The 14,205-nt window shown below is 39.8% G+C and overlaps 1 protein-coding gene across 3 annotated transcripts in view; it reads left to right on the top strand.

Annotated features, from left to right (window-relative positions):
• Window positions 1–14,205, top strand: part of SYT6 (synaptotagmin 6) — an 827,254-nt gene that overhangs the window by 443,690 nt on the left and 369,359 nt on the right. For all 3 annotated transcript variants that reach the window (XM_077294958.1, XM_077294959.1, XM_077294960.1), the window contains exon 3: window positions 3,231–3,786. In XM_077294958.1, the coding sequence (XP_077151073.1) occupies window positions 3,231–3,786 (556 nt within the window). The remainder of the gene's footprint in view (window positions 1–3,230; window positions 3,787–14,205) is intronic.

Below are 14,205 nucleotides of genomic sequence, written 5' to 3'. Positions count from 1 at the left end.
TAAATAATCATTCAATTAGATCATTTCCAACCTTTCCTTGTAGTTAATGAATGAAAACATTGGATTTTATGGATGGAAAAACTCCGTCTTCATTATTTCAAAATGGCACTGCAGGCATCCAGTTTATTGTGTGTAATTTTAGATTCAAATTGAGAGAATTTTGGTATGTTGTCTTCTTAATATTCATCTGCAAAAGTTTTAACGGAGCAAAAAACTGCATTTGCGGTGTGCCAGAACTGTGACAAAATCTTTAATGTGTGAATATTCACTTTACAAGAAGTGTAGGACATGATCAAAACAGGTTTTTTGTAGCCACTAGAGATGAACAGGAATGTTTTCTTGATTAACAGTAACATTTTTTTTAAATGTATAGGGATATAAGAAACAAAGGGGACAATTCATCAAATGTTTTTTTGCCAAAACACTGGCGTAAAACACTTTACAAGTGGCTCTGCCAAAATGTGTGGAGTTGGTGGGGAACCAAGACAGGACAGGACGTGTCTATGCACACTTGTCAAATTTAGAAAAAGTGGTGGTATTTCTTAAGCCAGAAATGCTACTCTAGTCTCTAACTGGAATAGCATTTCTGGCAATGCACATGAAATCACTCTTCACTGAGAAGATATGCCAAATTCATTAAGAAGTATGCACCTCTTAACGAATTTGGTGCATTATAGTCCATCCAGGTCTTCATTAAAGCACCGCTCAAGCTTTTGTTTTCAGAGCTAGAGTGACGCTTTACATGTAAGTCCCCTGTCCCCGGTGTTCACTGTTTTTTGGCACAGTTTTGGTCCCTATCTTGTAAACCACGATTCCAACTGTCTGGAAGCCAAAAGCTACATGCTCTCAATGCAGGTCTATGAGTGCCAGAACCATACTCTCATAGACTTGTATTGAAAAGTGCAGCTCCATGAAACTGAAGCCGCAGGCAGGTCACTTTGTGCCGGAGACTGACAGGAGAGACGCTTGAAAATGATGACGTCGGTGGCAAGTGAGAATGAGACAGGGAACTAACATTTAAAGCACCACTCCAGAGGGGCAATAAAAAGAAACGATGGAGTGGTGCTTGAAGAATGGCGTGGGCAATGTCCGTCTTAATGAATTGACCCCAAAGTACAGTATGTTACTAACTTGCAAACCTTTTTTATGTATTATGCAATGATTTGTATAAAATACAAACTGAGAAAATATTAATATTTATTACTAGAGCTTAATGTGTGCATTACTGAAGTTTATATATGGTAGTTTGCCAATAATATGTCATTCCTGGATGCATGAAAACATATAAGAATCCTTTGTTACCATATAGCAGAGTTTTTGCATTGTCGTTACTATGTAATATGGCACTAGCAAAGTATTTGTTTAGTCTTAGACTAAACACCAACATGACGGCCTCCATAAGGTGAAAATCAATTAATGAAATTGATTGCTACCTTGGCTATTTTACAGCTGTCATTTAGCAAGGTTTATTATCAAGCAGTCAATGGTTGCCAATATTATGACACAGAATACAAGCCACTCAGCATATAACTTGTCAGTAGTGTTGAGCGATACCGTCCGATACTTGAAAGTATCGGTATCGGAAAGTATCGGCCGATACCGGCAAAGTATCGGATCCAATCCGATACCGATACCCGATACCAATACAAGTCAATGGGACTCAGGTATCGGACGGTATCCCTGATGGTTCCCAGGGTCTGAAGGAGAGGAAACTCTCCTTCAGGCCCTGGGAACCATATTAATGTGTAAAAGAAAGAATTAAAATAAAAAATATCGCTATACTCACCTGTCCGACGCAGCCTGGACCTCAGCGAGGGAACCGGCAGCGTTGTTTGTTTAAAATTCGCGCTTTTACTTGGTTACGTGAGGTCCCGGCTTGTGATTGGTCAGGGCGGCCATGTTGCCGGGACGCGGACCAATCACAGCAAGCCGTGACGAAATTACGTCACGGCTTGCTGTGATTGGTCCGCGTCCCGGCAACATGGCCGCCATTAACCAATCACAAGCCGTGACGTCACGGGAGGCTGGACATGCGCGTATTTTGAAAAGCGCGCGTGTCCAGCCTCCAGTGACGTCCCGGCTTATGATTGGTCACGGCGCCATGTTGCCGGGACGCGGACCAATCACAGCAAGCCGTGACGAAATTACGTCACGGCTTGCTGTGATTGGTCCGCGTCCCGGCAACATGGCCGCCATTAACCAATCACAAGCCGTGACGTCACGGGAGGCTGGACACGCGCGCTTTTCAAAATACGCGCATGTCCAGCCTCCCGTGACGTCCCGGCTTGTGATTGGTTAATGGCGGCCATGTTGCCGGGACGTCACTGGAGGCTGGACACGCGCGCTTTTCAAAATACGCGCATGTCCAGCCTCCCGTGACGTCACGGCTTGTGATTGGTTAATGGCGGCCATGTTGCCGGGACGCGGACCAATCACAGCAAGCCGTGACGTAATTTCGTCACGGCTTGCTGTGATTGGTCCGCGTCCCGGCAACATGGCCGCCCTGACCAATCACAAGCCAGGACTTCACGTAACCAAGTAAAAGCGCGAAATTTAAACAAACAACGCTGCCGGTTCCCTCGCTGAGGTCCAGGCTGCGTCGGACAGGTGAGTATAGCGATATTTTTTATTTTAATTCTCTTTTTTACACATTATTACATTAATGTTGTTGCGATACCCGATACCCGATACCACAAAAGTATCGGATCTCGGTATCGGAAATTCCGATACAGCAAGTATCGGCCGATACCCGATACTTGCAGTATCGGAATGCTCAACACTACTTGTCAGTCAAATACATGTCCTTTCTTATGTCTTCATCATGCCTTCCCTTTATTATTTTACTGTAATTGCATTAGAGTATATAGTACAGTAAATTCTAAAAGGTGACTAGTTTTTTAAATTTTATCTATATGCCATTGAACAAATAGATTTCTTAGTTTTTCTACCTTATAAGACTGGAGAACTTTCAAAAACTGATAATGTTAATTTGTTAATAAAATATATATAGTGTAAGAGAACCAAGCAACCCAAAAATTCTTAAGGACTTTGATTACTGGAAGAGATCTTCACATTAATTAAAGAAAAAGATCAATATTGCCAGTCATTAACTTGCCTAATCCGGCAGGAAAATACTTTTCATACTTATTCCGAGCACATATTATTTTTGTCAAGTTGTCAAATAAAGGCGAAAATTATTATTATTAATGTTATTTTCATATATTTTGCAGGCATATTTCTTTCAAAAGGCATTTGCCTCGGCAGATGCATGTGTCAAGTGTGGATTTTGGTGATACTTTGCAAGTGTCTGAACAACCAACTAGCATTGGAAGGATAAAACCCGAGCTGTACAAACAAAAATCAGTGGATTCTGAAGACACCAAGAAGGATGATGCTAAGACATGTGGAAAGATCAACTTTACCTTAAAGTATGACTATGAAAACGAAACCCTTATAGTCAAAATTCTTAAAGCATTTGATCTTCCTGCCAAGGACTTTTGTGGAAGTTCTGATCCTTATGTCAAGATCTATCTTTTACCTGATCGGAAGAGGAAGTTTCAAACTCGGGTACACAGAAAGACTCTAAACCCAACCTTTGACGAATCTTTCAATTTCCCTGTCCCTTATGATGAGCTACCAAGTCGAAAACTTCACCTTAGTGTGTTTGACTTTGATAGATTTTCAAGGCATGATATGATTGGAGAGGTTATTTTGGAAAACTTGTTTGAGGCCTCAGATTTGTCAAGAGAGTCTTCTATCTGGAAAGATATTCAGTACGCCACCACGGTAAGAAATCTTTTTTGTGCCATTCATTGGCTATGCAATATTGAACCTTTTGGCAACTGCATGATAACTAGTAATTTTTATTATCTTTGTAGTCTGAATGATTGCATGCCCACAAATATATAGATATGCTGAAGAATAATAGAAGTTTATTGAACATTGGGTCTCTCATGTTTAACTTGTTAAGGTCACATTCTTAAATTTTATTAAGGAAAACTATTTCATATAATGTGAAAATCTTTAAAAAAAATTGAACATAATGTAAGTTGTATCGATTAGACTATCCTTTGTGCCTCTGAAGAGGACCTATTATGAGAGAGGGCAACCACCTTTTCTCATGGAATTCTATGAATTTGTACAAAACATTTTGATCTAGAAAGAACATTCTCAATGTATAGTATGTCGATACTCTTTCCTAATGAATTACTGACTGTAAGATACAGAAATCAGTATGGTTTTAATTTCCTTAAGTATCTTTGGAAAATTGAAAAATAAGGATCTAGAGCTATTTTAGAGTACATAAAGGTGAATCTTTATAAAATCATTTGACTTACCGATTTTCATCAGAGATCCTATATTTTTTGATAATTAGAATATGGCTGCAGATTGTTCTATACTTGTCTGCAAACATTTAGAAATGTTAGAAAACCTAATGGATTTGCAATAATACCAATGTGAACATGAAAAGTAATACCAATCTTTCCAAATAATAATTAACCCCTTTCTGACCTCGGACGGGATAGTACGTCCGAGGTCAGATACCCCGCTTTGATGCAGGGCTCCGGCGGTGAGCCCGCATCAAAGCCGGGACATGTCAGTTGTTTTGAACAGCTGACATGTGCCTGCAATAGCGGCGGGTGAAATCGCGATTCACCCGCCGCTATTAACTAGTTAAATGCCGCTGTCAAACGCAGACAGCGGCATTTAACCGGCGCTTACGGCCGGGCGGCCGGAAATGAGCACATCGCCGACCCCCGTCACATGATCGGGGGTCGGCGATGCTTCTGCAGAGTAACCATAGAGGTCCTTGAGACCTCTATGGTTACTGATCGCTGGTAGCTGTGAGCGCCACCCTGTGGTCGGCGCTCATAGCACACCTGCATTTCTGCTGCATAGCAGCGATCTGATGATCGCTGCTATGTAGCAGAGGTGATCGAGTTGTGCCAGCTTCTATCCTCCCATGGAGGCTATTGAAGCATGGCAAAAATAAAAAAAAAGTAAAAAAATTTGAAAAAAATAAAAACATAAAAGTTTAAATCACCCCCCTTTCGCCCCATTCAAAATAAATCAATACAAAAAAAAAATCAAACCTACACATATTTGGTATTGCTGCGTTCAGAATCGCCAGATCTATCAATAAAAGAAAGCATTAACCTGATCGCTAAACGTCGTAGCGATAAAAAAATTTGAACCGCAAGAATTAGGTTTTTTTGGTCTCTGCGACATTGCATTAAAATGCAATAGCGATCAAAAGACCATATCTGCACCGAAATGGTATCATTAAAAATGCCAGCTCGGCATGCAAAAAATAAGCCCTCAACCGACCCCAGATCATGAAAAATGGAGACGCTACGAGTATCGGAAAATGGCACAATTTTTTTTTTTTTTTTAGCAAAGTTTGGAATTTTTTTTCACCACTTTGATAAAAAATAACCTAGTCATGTTTGGCATCTATGAACTCGAACTGACCTGGAGAATGATTATGGCAGGTCAGTTTTAGCATTTAGTGAACTTAGCAAAAAAGCCAAACAAAAAACAAGTGTGGGACTGCACTTTTCACCGCACTTGGAATTTTTTCCCCATTTTCTAGTACACGACATGCTAAAACCAATGATGTCGTTCAAAAGTACAACTTGTTTTGCAAAAAATAAGCCCTCACATGGCCATATTGACGGGAAAATAAAAAAGTTATGGCTCTGGGAAGGAGGGGAGCGAAAAACGAACACGGAAAAATGGAAAATCCCAAGGTCATGAAGGGGTTAAACATCTCCCCTCATGTTTAAAAATTATAATGAAATATTAAATTGTTTCATACATTTTTTAAGTTGATATAACATAATTGCTTATAAAGTGAATCTGTCACCATGTTTTTGCTATGCAATCTCAGAGTAGCATAACATAGGGGATGGGACCCTTATTCCAGCAATACGTTACTTACTAGTCTGCATGCTGTCATTTTGATACAATCACTGTTTTCTGTGTTGTAGATCTAGGGGTGCTCAGAATGGTGACCCCTGTATAATCCCACCCACACCAATGATTGGCAGATTTCTGTGTGCAAGTTACATTGGCAGAAAGCTGCTAATCTGTAGTGAGGATGTAGTTAAGCAGAACAAGTTGACTAAGAGGCACGAGGCAGCTAGTCCTGTAGTGATGATCTCCTGATAAAACACAAATTTTATTAAGAACCTGATGACAGATTCCCTGTAAATTGATGCCCCAATGCCGACCATGTGCCATTTATAACAGTACTGTCATACACCAGTGCTTAGGAAAAACTTCTACCTTTGCACCCCCATAGCGATACCCCTCATTGCTTGATTAGTTTGCAGTGCACATATTTTTTTTTCCTTTGGGGTATAATAAACTAATGACTATACTATTATTACTGCAGTAATTATCACCTTCACAATCCCTTATTTAATTACAAGTGACATACATAGTATAGATCATCATCATACCTTTAAATACATAAAATTGGTGTAGATAAATACAATTTATTACTCAAGCAGCGCTGCTGCCTTTTACTTTACTACATATTTGTTGTGCTCTAAACAGATCACAAATAATATGTGACATTAAATGCTGTGTTTTGCTGCTGCTAAATTCACATTAGGTCAATATATTAAACCTAATCTGTATACACGCTATACTAGTAATAAAGAGCCTGGCACAAAATGATGTAGACGGACATTTTTCATGCTATGTTTATTTACTGTTCAATGACAAGAGCCTGCATATCTTTATTCTCAGATCTTATTATTTCATAGAAAAGAAAAAAAATTCACCTAGTTTTCTGCTTTTTTTTGTCTGTGTCCTTCATTTATTATAAAGTAAATTTTGAATTCATCAGTTATTTGTTGTACACTACATAGTCATAATTAACACATTCCTGACATTGGACATGGTTCCTTATGTTAGGAATGGGCTTAGCGTCTCAGCCCACACTATACCAGGCAGATGCCAGCTGAGTTAACAGGCCTCTAACCCTTTTAATGCCATTATCAATCTTGTGACAAGGATGCCATTTCATGCACCTATCGACAGATGGATTGTCTTTGGGTTGCCATGGCAGCTGTTGGCATAATGGACATCATTTGGAACTCATCCCACAGAAAAACAAAGCATCACACGGCTATGTTGATGGAACAATAAAAAAGTTAAGGCTTGGAAGTTGAGGAAAAAACAGAGATGCAAAAATGAAAATGGGCCTTGACAGGAAGAAAATAATATTAGAAATGAGCAGATAGATCTACGGAGGATCGAGTTTGAGTCAAACTTCCAGAAATTCACAGTTTTAGGGAAAATTCAAACATTTAGAGATTAGATTAGCGTTTTGCAAAAAAAAACTACCCTGCATCATTTCCCACAGAGAGCGGGGTTATGTAATTTTCCCTTGCCACGCTTGCCTCCCCATAAAGCCCTGTAGCTATATTTATGGATTTTCATACTTTGTACAGGTCAGTACCTGGGTCATCACAGATCATCGGTTCCCAGTGGACCAAAGTTTCTATGGCAGAGTCATCTTCTATCTCCAGAGTCAATAGAAAAATGTCTCTCCTGTAGAGTGTAATCGCTATTGATCAGCAAGGTCCTCTTTCTCTCTCCTGAAGACTGTAAGCTCTTATGATCAGCTGTGTTCCCTCTGTCCATCTCCTCTCCTCACATGCAATTTATCCACCTCAAATCTAATTTTGGGGGAATATTCGGGGAAGTTATAATTACTCACAATGTCCAATTTTCTTTCTTTTATAAATCCATACTTGGATACAAAGCATCTATGAAGTGATTGTATAATATATGCAGGGCTTCGAGCCATGCTTTCTCCTCGATGTCTCAATCCAACTAAAAATGTGATATAGAGGGTGGTTGCTTATCTTCTTAGGTTCTATTGCTGCCATATACTGTATGAGTAGCTGTTGATAAGGTCTCAAATTTGGTCTACTGGCCTCTAATTTTGGTCTATGTAACAAACTTTCAATAGTATTCTGTACAGGTAAAATAAAGTGACATTTATAGGCGCAGTTCACAGATCAACCCATATAGCCTATCAATAGAGCAACTATGCAGTTTTATTGAGCCCTTTCAAACCAGAGCAATAATGGTTATCTTTCTTGCTATTGGACTTGCTTAAAAATGTGATTACAGGTCCAAGGTTAAAGTCTTGGGCATCCGACTAGTCATAAACAGACAATTGATTTTGCATCTCAGAGGCAGAATTGTGAATTGCTTAAGCCCTAAAATCTTTGCTATTGATGATATTGAGTAACTCTTGAATATGACAATGGATTATATGGAAAGTTCGGGTTCTGAATGAGAATTGTATGTGTCCAGAGGATGCAATCTTTGTCTATTAATGTACTAGTTCATTTGTATTTGCTCATTTACATACAGTATGTTTGTGCATTTAAATATTGATGTGTCCAATTTTGTCAAAGCTGAAGATATTTCCATTTAGAATATCAGTGTTTAGTATAATTCTGTTGTTTTCCAGATATCACTTGCTATGCTGTCAGCACAAATTTTCTCTATAATTTAACACCTATTCTAGATTATTAAATATGATTGAGAAAATGTAATTAATGCTCAGGAGCACTGCTTTGTTTTCGGGATGTATTTATGGTTGCTTAAATTACCTATCATTGGAAATAATTGTATAATGGGGATATGAATAATTGCGTATTAATAATATCAATATTTTATGTCTGTAACCTTTTATCTAGTGAAATTTAGAGGATGAATTAATTAATATCCATCAGCAGTGGGGCACCTGGTATTTGATCTTTGTATCTGAAAATTTATCATTTTAATGAAGAAATGTCACCATTTTACATATAGATTTTTATGTGAAATATCTATCATATAGCATCTGTACATAACAAAATATTGGAGTAACATTTCTAGAATCAGTGTGTTCTAACCTATGTTTATGAGTATTCTAGAGGCTAGAGAGAGCTAAGAAAAGTAAGAGGTTAACACCCTGGAGTATATCATTGGTTGTTGTAAACTTTTTTAATGTATACGATCAATTTTACATAGCCTTAAGCTTATATTGTTGTTAAAAGTTTGTAGAAAGGGTCAAACTTGGGTCCATTATTTGCCAAAACCTTTTGCCTAATATTATATAATGTTGACAGTACCATAAGCCACATTTGTCTACTTGTTTTCTAGGCCCCCACTTGTTATCTATTTATTACAGATCAGCAGATCTTTTGAAATTCAAATATTCCAGCTTCATCAAATTCTCCCCAAATATGTAATTTGCAGTGAATAAATTTGCCATGAATCTAAATACTGCAAAACCTCGAATTGCCTAGAAAATAGAGGTATAACTGTTAGAGGGGTGGGTGAATGTAACGCTGGTAGATGTAGATCCACTGCGCCACAGGCTCGGCTTACCCTGGAGGGGCATGGCTAAGCAGCTAACTGGTTTTCAATAGTGCCAATGGTGGTGAGAATAGGTTTGGCCGCAGGTGGTCATCAGGTATCACTACAGGGCAGTCCCCAGGACTACACCAGCTGATCAGAAAAAAACACAAAAGGAGGAAAAAGATGAAAAAACCTCCACTATTCTAGAAAACAAACGAAAAAACAGGCAAAGGTGCTTACCTGTCTAGGCCTTGAATCAAATGCACTGTCATGGTGCAGCGGGCCCAAGTAAAGATGACAACTACATAGGTGTGGTAATACCAATGAGACAGCCAGCCTACAATCAGGGATTGGCCATTTGGCACACCAGTGCAAACAAATAATCTGCAGCAGTGTTCACACAGAGAATGCAAAGCATCTGGATCATAGCCTATTAATAACGTCCTGTGGCGGGTTGACCAGTGCTAGCTGTAATGCAATCTGGGCCCAACTACACCTCAAAAAGTAAAAATAAGTAAAGTGCACAAAAACATATCAAAGTATGTAAGGTATTAGTTAATATTATGGCCACAATACGTAAGCTGGCAACCCACGTCAAGGATCCTCACACTTGCCAGTCCTACTCTAACAGAAAAAAACACAAAAGAAGGAAAAAGAGGAAAAAAACTCCACTATTCTAGAAAACACACAAAAAAGCAGGCAAGGTGCTTACCTGTCTTGGCCTTGAATCAAATGCACTGTCATGGTGCAGCAGACCCAAGTAAAGATGGCAGTTACACAGGTGTGGTAATTCCAATGAGACAGCCAGCCTACAATCAGGAATTGGCCGTTTTGCACACTAGTGCAAACAAATAATCTGCAGCAGTGTTCACACAGAGAATGCAAAGCATCTGGATCATAGCCTATAAACCCCTTAATCCCATATGACGTACTATCCCGTCGAGGTGGGGTGGGCCTTAATACCCACCGATGGGATAGTACGTCATTGCGATCGCGGCCGGGTGTCAGCTGACTATCGCAGCTGACATCTGGCACTATGTGCCAGGAGCGGTCACGGACCGCCCCCATCACATTAGCCCCCGGCACACTGCGATCAAACATGATCGCAGTGTACCGGTGGTACAGGGAAGCATCGCGCAGGGAGGGGGCTCCCTGCGTGCTTCCCTGAGACGATTGGTACAAGGCGATGTACACACCTTGTACTGAGCGTCTCCTCCCTGCAGTCCCCGGATCCAAAATGGCTGCAGGGCTGCATCCGGGTCCTGCAGGGAGTACTTCCGGGTGCCGTGCAGGCGCTGATAAGCCTGCATGGCTGTATGTCAGATCGCTAATCTGACAGAGTGTTGTGCAAACTGTCAGATCGGCGATCTGTGATGTCCCCCCCTGGGACAAAGTAAAAAAGTAAAAAAAAAAATTTCCACATGTGTAAAAAAAAAATAAATTCCTAAATAAAGAAGAAAAAAAAATATTATTCCCATAAATACATTTCTTTATCTAAAAATAAAAAAAACAATAAAAGTACACATATTTAGTATCGCCGCGTCCGTAAAGACCCAACCTATAAAACTCTCCCACTAGTTAACCCCTTCAGTACACACCGTAAGAAAAAAAAAAAACGAGCCAAAAAACAACGCTTTATTATCATACCACCGAACAAAAAGTGGAATAACACGCGATCAAAAAGACGGATATAAATAACATGGTACCGCTGAAAATGTCATCTTGTCCCGCAAAAAACGAGGTGCCATATAGCATCATAACCAAAAAAATAAAAAAGTTATAGTCCTCAGAATAAAGCGATGCCAAAATAATTATTTTTCTATAAAATAGTTTTTATCGTATAAAAGCGCCAAAACATAAATATGATATAAATGAGGTATCGCTGTAATCATACTGTCCCGAAGAATAAAACTGCTTTATCAATTTTACCAAACGTGGAACGGTATAAACGCCTTCCCCAAAAGAAATTCATGAATAGCTGGTTTTTGATCATTCTGCCTCACAAAAATCGGAATAAAAAGTGATCAAAAACTGTCACGTGTCCGAAAATGTTACCAATAAAAACGTCAACTCCTCCCGCAAAAAACAAGACCTCACATGACTCTGTGGACCAAAATATGGAAAAATTAAAGGTCTCAAAATGTGGAGACGCAAAATCTTTTTTGCTATAAAAAGCGTCTTTTAGTGTGTGACAGCTGCCAATCATAAAAATCCGATATAAAAAACACTATAAAAGTAAATCAAACCCCCCTTCATCACCCCCTTAGTTAGGGAAAAATAATAAAATTAAAAAAATGTATTTATTTACATTTTCCCATTAGGGTTAGGGTTAGGGTTAGGGCTAGGGCTAGGGTTAGGGTTAGGGCTAGGGTTAGGGTTAGGGTTAGGGTTAGGGCTAGGGTTAGGGTTAGGGCTAGGGTTAGGGTTAGGGTTAGGGCTAGGGTTAGGGTTAGGGTTAGGGTTGGGGCTAGGGTTGGAGCTAAAGTTAGGGTTAGGGTTGGGGCTAAAGTTAGGGTTAGGGTTGGGGCTAAAGTTAGGGTTAGGGTTTGGATTACATTTATGGTTGGGATTATGGTTTGGGATTAGAATTAGGGGTGTGTCAGGGTTAGGGGTGTGGTTAGGGTTACAGTTGGGATTAGGGTTAGGGGTCTGTTTGGATTAGGGTTTCAGGTAGAATTGGGGAGTTTCCACTGTTCAGGCACATCAGGGGCTCCCCAAACGCGACATGGCGTCCGATCTCAATTCCAGCCAATGCTGCATTGAAAAAGTAAAACAGTGCTCCTTCACTTCCGAGCTCTCCCGTGCGCCAAAACAGGGGTTTACCCCAACATATGGGGTATCAGCGTACTCGGGACAATTTGGACAACAACGTTTGCGGTCCAAGTTCTCTTGTTATCCTGGAGAAAATAAAAATATGGGGGGCTAAAAATCATTTTTGTGGGAAAAAAAAGGATTTTTTATTTTCACGGCTCTGCGTTGTAAACTGTAGTGAAACGCTTAGGGGTTCAAAGTTCTCCCAACACATCTAGATAAGTTCCTTGGGAGGTCTAGTTTCCAATATGGGGTCACTTGTGGGGGGTTTGTACTGTTTGGGTACATCAGGGGCTCTGCAAATGCAATGTGACACCTGCAGACCAATCCATCTAAGTCTGCATTCCAAATGGCGCTCCTTTCCTTCCGAGCTCTGCCATGCGCCCAAATAGTGGTCCCCCCCCACATATGGGGTATCAGCGTACTCAGAACAAATTGTACAACAACTTTTGGGGTCCAATTTATCCTGTTACCCTTGTGAAAATACAAAACTGGGGGCTAAATATAATTTTTGTGAAAAAAAAATATTTTTTTTTTCACGGCTCTGCGTTATAAACTGTAGTGAAACACTTGGGGGGGTTCAAAGCTCTCAAAACACATCTAGATAAGTTCTGTAGGGGGTCTACTTTCCAAAATGGTGTCACTTGTGGGGGGTTTTAATGTTTAGGCACATTAGGGGCTCTCCAAACGCAACATGGCGTCCCATCTTAATTCCAGTCAATTTTGCATTGAAAAGTAAAATGGCGCTCCTTCCCTTCCGAGCTCTGCTATGCGCCCAAACAGTGGTTTACCCCCACATATGGGGTATCGTCGTACTCAGGACAAATTGCATAACAACTTTTGTGGTCTAATTTCTTCTCTTACCCTTGGGAAAATAAAAAATTGGGGGCGAAAAGATAATTTTTGTGAAAAAATATGATTTTTTATTTTTACGGCTCTGCATTATAAACTTCTGTGAAGCACTTGTTGGGTAAAAGTGCTCACCACACATCTAGATAAGTTCCTTAAGGGGTCTACTTTCCAAAATGGTGTCACTTGTGGGGGGTTTCAATGTTTAGGCACATCAGGGGCTCTCCAAACACAACATGGCATCCCATCTCAATTCCAGTCAATTTTGCATTGAAAAGTTAAATGGCACTCCTTCCCTTCCGAGCTCTACCATACGCCCAAACAATGGTTTACACCCATATATGGGGTATAAGTGTACTCAGGACAAATTGCACAACAATTTTTGAGGTCCAATTTCTTCTCTTACCCTTGGGGAAATAAAAAATTGGGGGCGAAAAGATCATTTTTGTGAAAAAATATGATTTTTTATTTTTACGGCTCTGCATTATAAACTTCTGTGAAGCACTTGGTGGGTCAAAGTGCTCACCACACATCTAGATAAGTTTCTTAGGGGGTCTAGTTTCCAAAATGGTGTCACTTGTGGGGGGTTTCAATGTTTAGGCACATCAGGGGCTCTCCAAACGCAACACGGCGTCCCATCTCAATTCCAGTGAATTTTGCATTGAAACGTCAAATGGCGCTCCTTTCCTTCCGAGCTCTGCCATGCGCCCAAACAGTGGGGTACATACATATGGGGTATCAGCGTACTCAGAACAAATTGTACAACAAGTTTTGGGGTCCATTTTCTCCTGTTACCCTTGGTAAAATAAAACAAATTGGAGCTGAAATAAATTTTGTGTGAAAAAAAGTTAAATGTTCATTTTTATTTAAACATTCCAAAAATTCCTGTGAAACACCTGAAGGGTTAATAAACTTCTTGAATGTGATTTTGAGCACCTTGAGGGGTTCAGTTTTTAGAATGGTGTCACACTTGGGTATTTTCTATCATATAGACCCCTCAAAATGACTTCAAATGAGATGTAGTCCCTAAAAAAAAATGGTGTTGTAAAAATGAGAAATTTCTGGTCAACTTTTAACCCTTATAACTCCCTAACATAAAAAAAATTTGGTTCCAAAATTGTGCTGATGTAAAGTAGACATGTGGGAAATGTTACTTATTAAGTATTTTGCGTG

The sequence above is a fragment of the Ranitomeya variabilis genome, chromosome 3, assembly GCF_051348905.1.
Source record: "Ranitomeya variabilis isolate aRanVar5 chromosome 3, aRanVar5.hap1, whole genome shotgun sequence".
In the NCBI taxonomy this organism is placed as follows: Eukaryota; Metazoa; Chordata; class Amphibia; order Anura; family Dendrobatidae; genus Ranitomeya; species Ranitomeya variabilis.
This window is presented reverse-complemented; position numbering and strand designations above follow the sequence as displayed.